The following is a 17,976-nucleotide window of genomic DNA, read 5'->3' on the forward strand; positions in this document are numbered from 1 at the left end:
ATATTGTGTTTATCTTTATGGTATTTTTTTTTTTTATTATTATTATTGTCGTCCCTTGAAAAAATAAAATATAATAAAATAAAAACTACAAAGAAAACGAAAACGTTTGATCCAAAAGGAAAAAAAAATAAATTTAAAAAAAAAAAAAAACACTACTAACAGAATAATATATTATTATGTAATTATTTTATCGATAACGTTATTATTATTAAATTTTTTTTTTTTGATTTGTTGATGAGAAGTGAAATGACGAAAAACCACGATTACCTCTATTTTACATCGTAATCCGTAGAATATATTATAATATTAAGACAGTATATTATGTTTATATGTGTACCCGCTATACCTCAAACTACTATTATACCACATCTATATAGTACAATATTTATATTATTATAATATTGAACGAGTGAAAATCTTCAATAACTTGAAATAAAAAATACGTTAGAATGTGTATGTAATATATATATTATTGCGTACAGTACTGTACACAATAATATACTATATTTTATATTTTAGTAAAGATTCAAAAGACGTGTGCTAATGCTTCACTTGCTCTATAAATTTGTAATTTCACAATAATTAACAATATATATTATTTTACTTCGATTTCATTTTAAAAACTGCTGAAAATCTAACTCGACGTTTATAAATGTTATACAATAACAACAACAACAATAATAATAATATTTTAAATTCTAATATTTATAATATAATATATATATTTATAAATACATGTGCATACGTCACGTGCGCACACATATTTTTGTATCATAATATAATAATAATGTTCTATATAATAATAATAATAATAATAATAATAATAATAATATATTATTTTAAATGGGTTTGAATCACAATATTTTTTCTTTTCTTTTTTTTTTGAAAATTTACGCTGTTTTAGGTTTCTTATGGTTTTTAAAATTTTTTTTTGTTTTTTTTTTTGCAATTAGGTTATCTTATGTATTGTTCCGCATTGTTTTTGAACACATCTCATTGGAGACTGCACTTGCTCTCGATTTGAGACTTGAGTTCGTTCACTTGTGTCTCGATGGTATTCTTCAACTCTGTGAACAAAAACGAAAAACATCCAAACAACGGTGGTATAGTCATTAGAATAATAATGAAATACAAAAAAAACAAAACAAAAACACACGCCACATTCATCCTCGGGTGAGTGGTGGTATGGTATTAAATTTGCGCTTCGGATATAATAATAATAATAATAATAATGACTTAATCCTCCGGTCGGTTTGTAGTACGCTATGGCCAAAAGTTTTCGGTACATACCACCGCACTAGAAAATAATATGCGCCCGTAAGCTTCCATTCCGAAACTTTCTTATCTCTCTTATCGGTTTTAAACTCCTCTCCTCAGTGTTTTCATTCAAGTGTCATTTATGCATTATTATATACTTCTCGGAAATATTATTATTATTCGTTTACTTGTAATAATAATAACATAACATAATATATCGACTGGTCGGGGGGTCGGGGATGGGAATTATTATTTTTCCTTTGCATAGGGCGGAGCGTATAATATCGCTCTCTGTTGTTGCGCTCAGAATTTCGAGAAAAATATAAATATCGTTTTAACGCGACTGCACAACAGTCTCCTCCGGCGGTGTCTCTGAAATCTGTGATTTAATCGAAAACCGTCGAATTTTTTCCTACGGTAAGTTCGTTTTGGAAATGCTAAGTGTCGTTACGTGCGCTGTCCCGGAATGCGGAAAAAATACGATATTGTCTTCGCCCTGTGTCGACATCGGTTGTATCGATTCATTAAATCCCTGCCGACATTAGTAAAAAATATTATGCTGTACAGTGCGACCGAAAATCCGATCACACAATACCCACGGTTAGTACTAAGACGACGTAAACCAATTTGTCGACTTTAACGTCCGTTTCCGACAAAACAACACTGTAGTAATGCACATAATAATAATAATAGCCGCACATAAAAGCCATGTAAATAGGCCATTATTGTCCGCTTGCTACTATACAACTAATGTTATTTTATTATTATTCATTTCGTATTTTAGTAATTTTGTCTTCGCAATATGCATGAGAATTTAAATATCCCCGGGTCCTTGTATTCTAGTTCAAGCGCATGCGCGACCGACTGGTTTATTATAGTACGATTCTAGCCCTGTTTGCCACCTTCCGTTGCAGAGCTGCAGGTTCTTACGGATTAGTAGTTTAATCATGGTTCAAAGTTTATTGCATATATACCCCTTCCCAATCAAATATTTGATGATAAAAGCAAAAATTGCAGCGTCAAGGGAGACAATAACAATCAAGTATATTCGGTCGGAAATTTCGAAGGTTAGGTTAGGTTTCACCAGCGTATTTTTCACGATAAGAACAATCTATATTTTTTATATCCCTTTACGCAGCCATTTTGTTACTGATGAGTACAATTCGAATCTATATGCAATAACCTGTATATAACATAAACCCCGAGCTTGTTCTTATTCGGTTCCAGTGCGTATCGTATACACACTGCAGCGAGACGCACGTTGTACCGCGTTAATGGTATACAAACCGAGTCTGATAAATCGAATTTAAATGAAGACGAGAGGAATGCAGTAATGGAGGAAAAAATAATCGATCCTCGGGCGTTCAGGCAACGCCAATCATTAAATTACTATTCTCCATTCGCCGCCGAGTAGCCGTATAAACATTGTTATTTCTAAACTGTGCGAAACTAGATTGATTCTGTGGGCGTCGGATCGAAAGGGTGAAAAAAATTTCGAGTTCGTTTCGGGCATTTAATTTGCGTTTAAAATCTAATTGGAAATATTAATCAGCCGATCCGGTTTGTGAACGCCTCAATGGATCCGTGTTCATTCCGTCATTCTGTGTATAAATGGGATTTCATCGAGATTAATAATATGTTTATTCAACTAATACGTATCGATTTTAATATATTACGCTTACAATACATCTGCTCTCTCGTTTCGGTTTAGCTCCCGGAACGGATAATACGATATATTATAATGTATTGTAGTGGGTGCATTGAATTTCGAAAATCATTCTCGAACTTGTTATTGATCACAAAATAATCAGTCATGAAACACGATGAGTAATTGTAGCCCTCTATCTACGAAAATGTCTATGAAAATTCATTAAAGATTAAAAAATGTTGTATTAATTGTAATATTATATTGAAATTGTCCTATAATATCAACTGCAAATACCACTAAATGAGTTGTCATTGTAAATAACTGTCCTATTCATCCGTTCCAAGATGAATGATGATTATAGGTGAATGATGAGCGGCGGTAGGGCGGTGTCCGGGGACAGCAAATATACTCATATCATTATGACTTAAATAAATTTCGAATTTTATATTATTATGAAATACCGGTATAAGGAAATATATGAACTTAAAATTTCGGTGTTAAATTTCGGATTTCGGGTATTAAACTGTTTTTTTTTTTGTGAGGGAAAATTTGTACTGGAAAAATCGTCCTCGCGGAATAAGAGCGGTCAAAATTCGTGCGTAAGAGATAAAACGAAACGACGTAATACCTGGTAAGTGGTATGGCAGACCATCCTGGAGCACTGTCTATATTGCATTATAAGTAATGTGATTCCGGGTAAATCGTAAAACCCAAAGGATCAAACTAGGCAAACACGGTGAAATATTATACGAAAACGGTATTTCTAAATTTTAACTCTACTCGATAAAAGAGAGAGAGAGAAAGAGAGCGACTGCCTTTTAATAAAATGCTTTTATACAAACGAGGAATTCATAGGGCTCGGACGACGTGTGCATAATAATATAATAGTGATAACAATCATAGCAATAATACATCAAACCATCTCCTCGGAGTGCGGGGAATGATCGTCGTGGTGATGTGTATAAACGCCTCGATAATGTTTTATTTATATATACGCTCCGAAAACGGTGGCCACGGACAACAATGATCATCATTGCTATCCGACGAAAGTGTTCTAAATGTCAGTTTAATACTGATGAGAAGACCGTAATATACTGCTGTCTATCCGGCGAGGTCTAAACGTGGACGGGAGAGCGATTTTTTCTCGGACGACTGAACGATAACCAGTGTTCTTTTAAACATTACGCGCACCTAACTGTATAACAAATATGTGTGTGTGTGTGTTTATATTGTGAAGCCAACGCCGCCGCCGGACTGCGATGAATAAAACAAAAGTGGCAATAAACTTCGGCCAAATAAATCACGGTAAAAGAGTGTTGGTGCGAAAGAAAAGTTGTCAACTATTATTTCCTGTCTAAAGAAAAAAAAAACCATTTTGTTATTGAAGGAAAGTATTGCGAGCTTTTCGAATTTACGACACTAGAATTTTTTACGTTTTTTATTTCGCATTTTATTTTCGTTTCTATTTCCTATACGATAATATAGGTAATGGTCATCTGTATACCCATCGACGTTACAAAAAAAAAATTTACTGTTTACGAAATTGATTCTTACGATTTCGAAATGACAGTGACGGTCGTTGTAGTAGTTTTTTTATTATTTATTTCGGTATCCCGTTTTCTAAACACCGCCTTTTTTACGAAAAAAATACAACCATTTCTTTTTTTATGTTATTTCGGAGGAGAATAAACAACACCGACCCCACTTGGCCCCGAAGTGGTCACGGCCAACATTCAGTGCAATATCTTTTTCTTTCGTCGAGTGAATTCCAAATAATGTGCACACACACACACACACACATACACTTATTGTTGTGTACGTGTAAGCATATACATATATAGATATACAATATATTACAAACGTTAGTTTTACTTAACGGCCGTCGTCTGTGATAAATGCATTTCGGTGTAGTCATGGACGAGCAAACTCGGCGGCGAGACTCGGGTTACTAATAAAATAACCGGAGGACGTTTTAGAGGGTTTCGGGTTTTTCGATTCGAGTACATAACATAATGCATATACACCCACCACCCACACGCGTATGTTTAGTGTGCATTTGCGTCCAACAGTGAAACAGAAAAAATGGACAACATGTAAATGTATATTATAATACTGTATATTATCGCGTTTATCCTTACTCGTAAATTCGTCCTCTTCTTCCATTTCTGCCTCTTTGGCCAACTCTTCGGGCGTTTTCTTTTTGCGCATCAACGGATTGGCGGGCTCCTCTTGTACCGGTTCGGGTAATTCTTCTTTCTTCTTGATGTTGTACTGCGTCCGAGAAAAACAAACGAAACATAACACAATTATTATTATTATTTTATAACCCCATGGCGGTTGACATATATTTCTACATTTACAATTTATTTTAACTGTTAACGTATAATAATAATAATAATAATAATAATACAAATATCATATACGAGGTCGTATTCAGAACCGATTTTCGGGAAGGGGGAACACCACACCACAGGTATCACACAGACGCTCGGATATTGAAATATCTAATATTAAAATAGTTGATAACCTACACGATGAGTCCCAATCAGCAGCATATTATGTAACAATGCGTAGGTGCAACTGTTATCAGTTCATTATTCAAACACTTATTAGTAAACGGTAAAATTAATAAAGTTCAATAATGATTTGAGTCTGCGATGAATGTTCTTGCATAGCTGCAATAATGAATATAACTGCGTCGTCCTGACTTAAATTATTATCCCGCGTGGCTATCTTTGTATATATATTATGCATTGCAGGAGGAGATTATCAAATTTTTCCGCGATCGGTTTGGTAAACATTATTTTTTTTATTATTTATATGTATATAATTTATTTCTTTTTTTTCTTTTACGTACGTTTAATTAATGATTAATTGCCCATTTCAGAGGCGCGCTGGACGGTGCGGACGGTAGACCGCCAAGCGACTGGGTGTTTTTATGTATTTTTTTTTCACCGTCCAAATAGTTCTTAATGGGAAAACTAATTACGGACATCATCATCCATTCGTTTGTTAATCATTAAAAGAAGAAAAACAGACTACGCACACTGCAGCGAGCTCTGCGACTGGTGCCCGACGTGATGGAGTGGGAGAGGAGGGCGGAGGGAGAAGAGATCGCCCGGGTGCGTCTTTCTTCCCGCAGCCGTTTTTGGTCTGACGCATTATTTTTACATAATTCTTCCATTCATTACGCACGCGCTCGAGTTTCTCGGGTCCTTTCCCACCCACTCACCCACTCGTCAACCCCCTCCTCCTCAAAAAAAAACCCGACATAATCCTTAACGCCCCTGCAGACGCCTGCCGCGGTACAAAGTAAATCCTTGTCGATTCTCGTTCGTTCCAAATCTCGTCTCTTTTGTTTTCTTCCGTCTATTATTATTACCATCTGCGCAGCATTGCTGTACATAATATAATAATACTCGTATAATATAATTGCGGACGCGCGACAGTCTGTGTGTTCCTTGCAGGACGATTTCCTTTATTACCAAAAGGTCGTGACGTCCGTGGTAAATTTACTCATTTGAAATTGTAAAAATTACGGTAAGAATCACAACTCGAAACCAAATGTTCGTCCCTCTTAAAAAATTAAATCGATATGGGAAAAAAAAATGATATTATTTTCGAAAACACACGCCTAGATGAAAATCACCGTCGGATGATAAAATAATCGCCTAGTCGCGACCTCCGGGACACGAGGATTTGAACGGACGCGGTCGGATATTGGGTTTTTGGTGAGGGTCATCTCGGCGGAGGACGGGCGGCGTCGGTGGTTTAAGCTGCGGACCTACGTCGCATATAAGTATTTTCGCCATGCAGGAAATCCGAGAAACGCAATGCATAAAGGCCACACGGTTCACGAGATTTATTATTGTTACAACACACACACTCACGCCGTAAATGCCTTTCTGCCGAAATCGAACCTCATACATGACATAAACAATAAATATATATATATAATATTATTATATATTATCGTATCGCAGCCGGTCGCGTAATAATAATAATAATAAATTATGTTGCACGTGAGTGTCGCGCCGGCGGCGGCGGCAAGCTGTAGGTAGCGCGGAAAAAGGCAAATCTATTACGACGAGACGCGAAATAAATAATAATAATAAAGTGGTTGGTTTGCGTAGGTATTATATTGTAGGGGCGAGAGAATCGGATGAAATAGGAAATTCTCTTATTAAACTGTTTAAAACGGCTTATATTATATTATTGTAATAATATATTCGGCCCTGGTGCGATGCGACTATATAATCGTGCCGTTATTTAGACGGTTTTGTGGGCGATAAAATATCATATCCACGAGACGTCGAAAAGAGAAGAATAAAATGTGAAAATTATTCAAATTTCGTTCATTACTTCGACGCGTCGTCGGCCGGCTCTTATTTATTACATGGTTCTGATGTATTATTTTCCTCGTGATTACCATTATTCGACCTACTGCTCGATTTACAACTACAGTGGTTGTGGTTCTCAACCGGTGTGTCGCGACACACTAGTGTAACGCGTACTACCGCCATGTGTGTCGGCAAAACAATTGTTCGTTTATATTGTTGCTCATGTTCAAAGTGTAAATAGGTATATGACATAATTAAGGCGTTGCTATGTAATGGTAAAAAACCGCAGGTAAGAAAAACAATTGTGGAGATGGTACAACTAAATCTTTCATTGCCGTGTGTCGCCATTCTTGTCGAACTAAATTATTGAGCTGTCGTAAAAAAAAGGTTGAGCTGGTCTACATAATATTATAATACGGAGTATGGGACTATTGCTATATACTTTATTGTGGCCGAGAATATTCGGAATTACGGTAGTCGAGCATTTTATACATTATTATACACATACACGACCGTATTATCACATATATATATATATATGTACAATATTATACGGTCTGAAAAGTGCATCAATATTATCCAACTGGGAGAGTTTTCGCTGTGAATGATGGCACAAGTGGTTAACAAAAATTTGACATGTACTCCTCCTATCCGATGTTATCGAGACAATAAATCAACATAGCTTGTCTCTCTGGGCGTATACACCGGCGTCTGGTCTTGATGTGTTCCCGTTTCACGATTAACTTCCCATTCGTGACTTTTGCCCTACCCAATCGACCTAGAACTTTGAAACTTGACCGGCCCATAAACTATACATAGCAAAAACATTCTGTTCGGTTTATTATTATTATTATTATTATTATTATTATTATTAATATTTCACCCACACGCACACACACACACACACACACACACACACACACACACACACACACTCACGTACACGTGCCCCGAACGTATGTTATATTATACACCTTTTTGTTACAAACCGTGTTAACGTACAAAAGTTTTGTTTGGTCGAGGCTGCAGTTCCCTTCGGAAATTACTATCATTTAGCAATCAATACTCTCGCACGCGGTTTCATTGAAAATTAAAGTGTGGTGTATATACTTCTCGAATTTCCGGAAACTTTTTTTTCCTATATTATCAATCGTGCCGTCCAATACCGGCAAACGTCGATCTCAAGCTTGAAAATTGTGTTTATTTGTAAATGACTCGCGCTATGCGCAATAAATATTATAATAATATTATAGTCACTACAGTTTCATTAGCTGGAGTACGCCGTATATAGAGGTAATATTTATCATATGAATAGTCTCGGCTGGAAATAGCCGAGAAAACTTCATATTATGATGTTGAATTAAAAAATTACATCGAGTAGCAAACGATTCAAATCTGTTTGTTAAATTCTTTGAATCGTGTGTATCGGGGCAAAAAAAGTCGATTTAAAATTATTATGAACCATAAACACATTTCCAGTTGACTAGTTTAATTTATAAGAAGTAATTATACGAGTCATATTTATTTAGTTTACACTTATATTATTATGGTGCAGCGTAACCATATACTATTATTATAATACCATACGTATACAGATAGTATACCTATGGGTAAACTTTTTGTAATAGGCTTAAATAATATTAACCATACTATGATTATTGAGTACCTATACAAGTATTATGCGGTAATTCAATTATATCGTGTGGTACGTAGACATTTCCCGAAGCCATAGTACCTAAATACTGTAATTCGTCATGGGAACGATTGTAACAGAGCTTACTACTATGCACCCATGGAACGTATAATACACGTCATTATGTATGACGCAAAGTCAAGTCTTTATTAGATGTAACCTACAAATTCTACAGAGGTGGTAAGTATACGAAGTAGCGTTTTCGTATTCAATTTTATGTTGAATGAAGGAAATGATTTTAACCCGAACGAAAAACAAAAGAGTATGATGTTTCCTAGTATACCTAATATACGTCTTGAAAAACAATTTTTATTTTGTGATGTAATAATAATAACGACGATAAAAATGATATATATTTAGCAGCAAATCACAAATCGTTCACCGATCGACTAAAATCTTCAGAAATATAACACACGCACCAAGATGAACATTTTTTAAATGTGGCAATATATTGGTATGTGATATTTTTATAACTTTGAAATGTAAAATGATTAGCATGATGGTCACACAAGTCTATCCACCATGAGATGGGCAAATGAGATGAGAATAACTCCAAAAGTGGATTAAACAATATTATTTTTTAATGTATTTTAAGCCAATAGTTGTTAACGGCACAGTGGATTTAGTTGAAGAACATTGATAATATTATACTTTCGCATCAAAACAAACACTCAAAAGCATTAATTGTGTTTGAATAAATATCTGAGAGTGAAATTGGAACAAAACACCGAAATACGAATGTCAAAGGTGTTTTCGTTTTGAGTTGTTATTCTCATTTCTTTAATTATTGTATTGTTCCAAGTATTGTTCCATGCTTTAAAATAACAATCGAAAGCAGTTGTACTCTTAATCAAATTTTCATCAGTATTTTTGTTAGTAAACTCAGTTAACAACAACAATCTAAAAGTATATTTTTTTCGTAAAAGAGCCAATCAACGAAAACAGTAAGCCGTGTCGCATTTACTTTTAAAACATAATATTGTGTAATAATTATAGTAAAACGCAAACGAACATCAATTCAGTGTGTTTATCAAATCGTGTAAGACGGCGTCATGTACAAGCAAAATAAGTAAAAATTACTCAATTATTAGTTTTGGTCATCGTAAACTCCGTGTTTTGGAGTCCTAGACATTTTCATATTATCTAAAATCGCATCGACGACGACCATATAATTATTGTTACGAAACATTATAATCAGCACGACGACATGGTATTATCTAATATTATGATGTACACGTTTGGAATATCTTATAATCGACCTTCAACCGTGAATTTTGTGATACGAATTACCGAAACATCGGCTTTTAATGGTGTGCACATTATGTGTTATTATATTATTATAATAAAAATAACAAAAAACATAAAGACGCTGTCATTAAAATATTACTATTTGTTCTGGACTTGCTGCTGAAGTGCCGTCACTCCGAGGGGTTGTTCCCTCGCCCACACTGCTCACCCTCAAGCTCTGTTATCACATCTCATGCTTGAACTGCTGAACGACTTATAGATCGTATAGTTTTCCGAATTCACAAAATACCTCGTTTTTGCATTATTTACGATGTTACAGCGCAGTTATATTATATTATTTTATTATTATTAATACCAATAATATGATAATTACACTATTATACTGTGCCGTGTTGCGGGCGAGAACAACGCTATGCGTCAAGACAATATTGATATTATTATTTTATCGGGCGAATGGTAATTAGAATAACCGCTCGGGGACGAGTTTTGTTTGCATATTATTTTATTCTCATATATATATATACAATACATTTTATAGTTGGCGGAGAGAGTCGAAGAAAACGTCCGTGCCAATCAACGAGCTGAAGGTTAACGCCTAGCCCGTGACACCGTGAAATAATATCGTTACTCCGCCGCCGAGACAGCAGACGACGTGCGAATCTCGAAATTATTAATTTTCGCCGACTAAATATGCGCATATACACATAAACATATACATATTTATATATATATATACATATCATGTATATAATTTACGAACAGTCGGTATACACGCGGATCGAGACGAGACTATGGCGTTTAAATAATTCACGAGCGTCGATCGAACGGGCGCGGGTCGGCTACTAATTTGACAGTCGACTGCCGCCGCCGCCGCCGCCGCCGCCGAGTCGGGACTTCAACCGTTTAATGATTCAGGGCCGACTCGGATTTCGCGTCGTGAAAATTATTAATATCGAGTGCCGGGAAACCGATTGGGCTGCGAGGTAAAGTAGCAGGCAGCAATTAGTGGCGTGCGTAATTGTCTATAAAATAATCTACGGATAGAAGACGACGTAGAAGACGACTGCGGCACGAGGGACTTCGCGGAGCGGGTCACGTCGGTGTCCGGGTCGGTTGTAACAGTTTTTATTCGAAAAATGTCCATGAATAATATTATTGGGAACGTTGCCGCCCGCGTTCGAAATAATATAATAATATTATATTCGTGTGACGTCACTGTGCCATCGCCTGTGTCGTAGGTGATGGTAGTTGTTGTATATAGTAATAGTATTACTACGATTATCGTTTATCATGATGGTTCATTCTTTATTATAGCAGTGTCGATGAGATGTGTCTAGAAGAAAATACTTAAATCCTACGAGCTCGTCCATAGATAAATAGGATAATATGAATACTACAACTATATTTTTAGCAGCTACTATTGTATTATTGAAATTTTTTTATAAAAAGGGAAAACTGAAATAGTAATTTTCTATATGGTTCATAATATTATGTAATAATATGACAAGAAGAGGATAAGAAAGTAAACAATAAAATTACATAATAAGACACACTGCTTAAGCGCTGTTATTTGTTAGGATGATATTAATTGTTTTCGTGTCAATCAAAATAAAAAGAATAAAATCTAAATATTTATAAGATATTTACTATACTATTAAATAGGTTATGAGTACTTGTTAGTTATGGTTAGGCTACACTTGGTAAAAGCTATTATTGACTTTAAAATATTGTAGTTTTTCATATTTTTAAGTGAACAATATTATGGCAGAACGTTTTAAAACAATTCGGTAAAAATATGAATAGTCCACACAATAAAATCATGCATAATAACCTATCGTACCTGCGCCTTATTGTACAGATTTACAAGTAGCCACACAATAACAACACCAAACGATAATAATTAATACGGCATAATATTAAACTGCCTATCCGGTGGTCGACGTTTATAATTGGCCATTAAATCTAAACACGATACACAATATTATTATTATACAAACACGCATTGCCGGAACACAGAATGACACACGAATTCTACAACTACACAAGCGTTATAATATTATTATTGTTATTAATAGTTAATCCAGCGATAGAGTTCCACGCGAGTATATAATATCAACCGAAAATTAGTTTGAAAAAAAAAAATCGTATACAATCAAAATGTACGCTACCATAATGACAATAACACAGATAACAATTATTATAAGTAACATAATTCTCTCTAGCAGCTATTCGTCTCGTCCGGCGCTCGTGGTGACTAAACGAAACAAAATCGATGACGGCTGCAGACGACGTGGCGGCGGATTTCGACGATGATGGCTGCAGCGTTTCAATCTGACCCCATTAGGGAGTCGCATTAAATATAAGGACTCCCTACTAGAGTCAATTTGAACCACATAAGCACTACTCTCAGGACTTGAAGGAGATGACGATGATGGACGCGCTCCCGCACAGTCGGCCGAACGACGACGTTGTGTATCGCCTTTGCCATATTAAAGTCCCTCGTCGGTCGTCTCTGCAGTGGACAGGCGTGAAAGGTTGAATGTGCGATGATGACACGTGTCCCGAATGACACAAGTGCGATCACACACATTATTATATTATTATTATTATTACTATCACATCCTCTCGGTGGTCGGTGCACCCGTTATTACATCATATTAATATCATTTACATATCGTCGGTCCGTTTGCCGTATCCATGCGCCCGTCTACAGCGAGAGCGAGAGACGTTTAAAGCCGGTTTAAAGGATATTATCGATCTCGAATCGGATATTTATTGTGAACACATAAATACATGTCCTACCTTCCTGCATTACATGTATATATGTACATTAAAACAGGAAACGGCGGGTCAGGTGCTGCGCAGCGGAGTAGTACACTCGCTCGAGCATTCCGTATACCGTAAATCATTTTTAGAGTAGACTATAAAAATGTCAAATAGCCCTTGCCCGGGGACCGAATCCAAAAAGTAAACTTGCCGAACAAACGATTCTTCCCCGCCATTACATACGTATATAACTCCGCTCAATTTCCCATCGGCATTGCGCTATTCCACCACCACTAGCCCACCCGCCCCGTAGTCCCATCAAAACTACCTACCCCGTCTGGACGTCGAGGCCCAGCACTTTTTTTTTCCACGCGTGCCCCAAGGCGCACAGTATTTTCCTTTCTCCGAATCTCCATTCGCCAGCCATCATGCTGCTGCTCTCTTTTCCTTCGCTACACTATTCCCTCCCTCTCACTCCTAGCACCGTCATCATAATAACATATATCCGTCTCACCGGCGTACTGATATAAATGTATATTATGTACGAACAACGCAAGTCCGATGTGCAATTTGTGCCAACGTTCTATGCTTTTCTGGTCTCGCTTCTGCGTCGTGTACGCACGACATACTCGTAGTATTATTATTATAACAATAATAACGAAACGGCATATGTGTGCAAAAAAAATAAAAATAAAATAATAGCTCATTATTTACATTTGTGAAACGAGAAACGTTATGTACATATAATATCATATTTGTGCACATACATACATATCCTTATCCTCGAATAAGGTTCTTTTTCTGCATTTACATAATTTGTTTTGTTTTCAATATGAAAGCAATTCGTTCCCTAAATACGGTTTGCCGTTATGCCAACAATATACCGTAATTTAAATTCTTATTTATAGGTACGTGCGCGTCTGTGTTATTAAAATTTTCTTTGTTGTGCTCCATTATAATCTTTGTGGATTTCGTTTCAGCGTTTTTATTCTCGGATGAAATAAAAAGTATAAATGCAAATCAAACAATATTGATGTCTAATTTAAAAGTAAAAACTTTTCAATTCTCCCACACACACATACAGCATAACATATATATATATGAAATATATAATATTAAAATACCACACAAACTGAAAAGAAATACGCATTTTGAACCGCACATTCAACCTATATAGACGATTTAAAATGTAAATATAATCCTCAACGATCGTTTTTCTGCTATCGTCGTTATTTATTCGGATTATTTTATTGTTGGAAATATATCATGACCCCACAATAGTAATAATAATAATAATAATAATAATAATATTTTATGATGAAAATAAATGTTGTTAATCAAAAAAAAAATTATATATATTTTCGTCGACATTGCAGTGTACAACTCTGCATAAGCGATGACCCGGTGTATAGGTAGTTGCGGTTGTCGGTCGAAAGAATTTATAGATCAATGTATTATTACCGAAATTATCGGTATCCAGGGTCGTATTAAATTTCCGGTTAAAGTATTTGCAAAAAAAAAAAAAAACACTACCAACACCGACGCGTCGACGACAACCGAAAACTAAAAAACGAAAAGCGAAATACACGGGCGCGCGTAATATTTTATGCGTGGATGTGCTGGGTAAAACATCCCAAGAGAAATAAACCGTATTATATTATTATAATACACGCAGGTCGTTTTCGAGTTTGAAATATATTCGCTTTAGACGAAATGTTCATCGTTTCGCTTTTGGCGATCGTACAACTACTCGCTCGTGTATTAATAACAAAATACGAGCTACAATAAAATACTGTACCAACATTTTTGTGTGGCTTGGCGTGGCCCGTTGGCGGCTACCAGTCGAGGAATGCGACTGGGAGTAAGTAACGGCCACGGCTACTAGCTCCCGGATGGGTGACCACCCGGGTTCCTAGTAGTTAAAAACCTTGCCACGCATACAAGTGTTTGCTACCTACCGTAACGACGGTAACAATCGTAAAAAAAAACCATCTACCGCGCCAACCTCACCACAGTTCATAACCCCTACAACAGCCAATGGTCTTAGTCGCCGGGCACAAGTTCAATAAAAAAAAAAAATAGATAAGTAAATATATAAATAATTTTCGTGCCACTGAATAAACCTATGATATTAATAATAATGATTAAGATACCTGTGAACCGTGTGTAGGCGCGTTCTCTCTCTCTCTCTCTCTCTCTCGGCAGGCAGACGTTTTTTTCGCTACGATAATGTTTCAACGATAATAATATTGTGAGTGCCTCTTCGCGAGCCAGGAGATAAGACGATTACGCGGCCGCGCTTGCGCCATAGATGCCGTGTAATAAGAGTATTATTATTATTATCGTTATACCTACAACCATCTCGTGCGTTTTATTACGGTGCCGACAGCAACTTACTATTATAAACTACCTATACCCGTGTAGGCATACTTATAACAAGCGACGAATCGAGTCGACGGCGAACGTATAACGCGATAAATCTTCGAACACGGGCACCTATATACATATGTATATTATGATGTATATATTATGACGTAATGGCTGTGTGCGTGATATAAATATAGTGTGTTGTATATGGGTATATTGTCATACGAGTTACACGCGTAGGGGTAGTTAGGTCATGCCTATGCCTATATATATACGCGCATCGGAGCTTGTTGAAAATACATTTTAAGTTCCGAAACAATATGACGAAACAATATAGGTATACATATTGCTATTATTATGGAAACACTCACACGACAGTATTATAATACTAGCGATATAATAATATAATATGTCGTAGGTGTATTATACCCATTACGCGTCTAACGAGTTGAACACTCTTCCGCGTGTGTCGTGTCGTCGACGTCGGTACGACAAAGTTATTACGACGGTGCGTGTGCATAATACATTATTATAATATTATATACACTGTAATAATAATAATAATAATAATCATTATCGAAAGCATAATACACCGCGCACGATGTTATGATATTGTTATGTATACCAAATAAAATAAAATAATATCAACTTGATATTGGGTCAACGATAATGATAATAATAATATAATGGGCGGGTTGTGGACATGCGTTTTGCCGTTTGGCATCGTTCTAACGATTTAGATATTTAAATAATATACCTTTTATTTTTTTCGCGAAAAAATATTATTATACACACGGTACTTCGGCGACGTCGACCTCTCGAAACGTGATTATGGAGTTGACGTAACAGTTATTTTTTTTACGTTGAACTTTTCGGGACTTTTTTGCGGAGTTGAAAATTTGGGTGGTTTTAAATCGATTTTTTTTAACTGTGTGGCTCAACACAATGTGTCTTTTTTTTCTTCTCGGGTACCGCGGTGTCTAATACGGAGAAAGTTAATTTGAAGAAAAAAATACAAAACTAATTACTCGCGTCAAATCGATAGTTATGTTTTTTTTTTCACCGGGCGATATGACATCCGCACGATAGATTTACCACAGAGGTGTCGAAATGGTAAAAGATTATCAAAAGTTACGCCTGTCTGATCGACTCGGCCACGGTTTACGATTCGTCATAAATCATAATCTATTCGTTATATTATATTTTAAGAGGACGTTACACACATTAATATTATAGTCCATTTTACCTAGTCGGCTTAAAAATTAAGTTGATCTATTATGCAATTTAAAGGTAGGTACGATAAATAATTATCTTAGGCATATCGGAGGAGTTTATTGCAATTTTTACTTTGAAGCGGGTCATGATAGTTTTCGAAATTTACAAAAATCGAACATTTTTATACGCTCATATCATAATAGTATGAAAAATTATTTTGTAAAATTAAAACGTCACTAAAAGCCTCCTAGGTTCCCTAGATAAAACAACGATTTTACCTTCGACGGATCAATTCCCTCTGATAATTGTATAAATAACCTAGCTATACAACTGATTTTAACGAACCTAAAATGTATTGTACGTCGGACGTTTGTAAGACGCAGGAACAACACACCCGCGGATGACGTCCTCTCGAGTACCGACGTACGACGTACGACAACAGGCATCATTATAACAATAATATCATGTTTTAGGGATTCGCGACTACAATAAACCAAATTGGCTCTTCGAATGCAGGGGTAGGTACGTTTTTCGAGATTCGACTCGATTCTATTTCTCATGATGTTCCATTGGACCACGTATACCCCTGCGCAACCCTCAGGGCTGGCTAGATAAAACACAATATTAAGCACGCACGTATTATGCGGAAGTTGTCGCGGGTGGGCGATCGATATAAGCGTAATATATTAATGCGTATACGGTGCGGTCGGCTCATTTTGGATTCCTACGACGTCCGTGCGAACACTGTACACATATAACATTATATACCTACACAATATTATACGATTGTGCGCACCTCCTGCGGTAAGGTCGCGTGCACATTCCTATTTCCTAAACTGTAACGATATGCGCCTCCAGTGATATATTGATATATTATTATTGTTGTTGTTGTTGTTGTCGTCGTCGTCGTTATTAATGGTTTCATTATCGTACGGGCGGATCGCTGGACGCGGGGAAATCGGACGCGTCGCCGATCGGCTCACAGCGGCGATGATAATAATAATAATTAACCGTAATAGTATCTGCGTCGCAGGTACATAATATTACGCAGGGATCCGAGACGGAACTGCTGCCGCAGTTTTCCGGGTTCCGAATGAAAAACTTCTGAGATGCGTACAATATGTGCTTTCGTGTACGACGGAAAACTGTGCACGAACAACCACTAAAAGTCGGATTCGATAGCTAAGGCTTGGACGAGGACGTTTGACTTAGACGACCCCGACAGGACCGTACCGCCCCCGAATCACTGTTTTTTCTGTATTCTGTGTATACCCATGTATATAGAAGACCTCTTCTCTTCTGCGATTCTAAAACCTACGACCTTTCGTTACTTAATCAACGGTCACTACTATGGTCATTGCACGTCGTTAAGATATAATGATGGGGAGGGGGAGCGTTAGAATCGTGAACGTAATGTAAAAACGAAAAGTGTAAAAAGCAGA

The 17,976-nt window shown here is 36.4% G+C and overlaps 1 protein-coding gene across 2 annotated transcripts in view; it reads right to left on the reverse strand.

The window, feature by feature from the left end:
- Window positions 1-913: 913 nt before the first annotated feature.
- The window catches only part of LOC111031907 (complexin), a 196,843-nt gene continuing 179,780 nt past the window's right edge, over window positions 914-17,976 (reverse strand). For both annotated transcript variants that reach the window (XM_022312024.1, XM_022312025.1), the window contains 2 exons: window positions 5,044-5,176; window positions 914-1,067 (listed from right to left, as the gene is read on the reverse strand). In XM_022312024.1, the coding sequence (XP_022167716.1) occupies window positions 994-1,067; window positions 5,044-5,176 (207 nt within the window). In that variant the 3' untranslated portion in view covers window positions 914-993. The remainder of the gene's footprint in view (window positions 1,068-5,043; window positions 5,177-17,976) is intronic.

This window comes from Myzus persicae, unplaced genomic scaffold (genome assembly GCF_001856785.1).
Source record: "Myzus persicae strain clone G006 unplaced genomic scaffold, MPER_G0061.0, whole genome shotgun sequence".
Classification (NCBI taxonomy): domain Eukaryota; kingdom Metazoa; phylum Arthropoda; class Insecta; order Hemiptera; family Aphididae; genus Myzus; species Myzus persicae.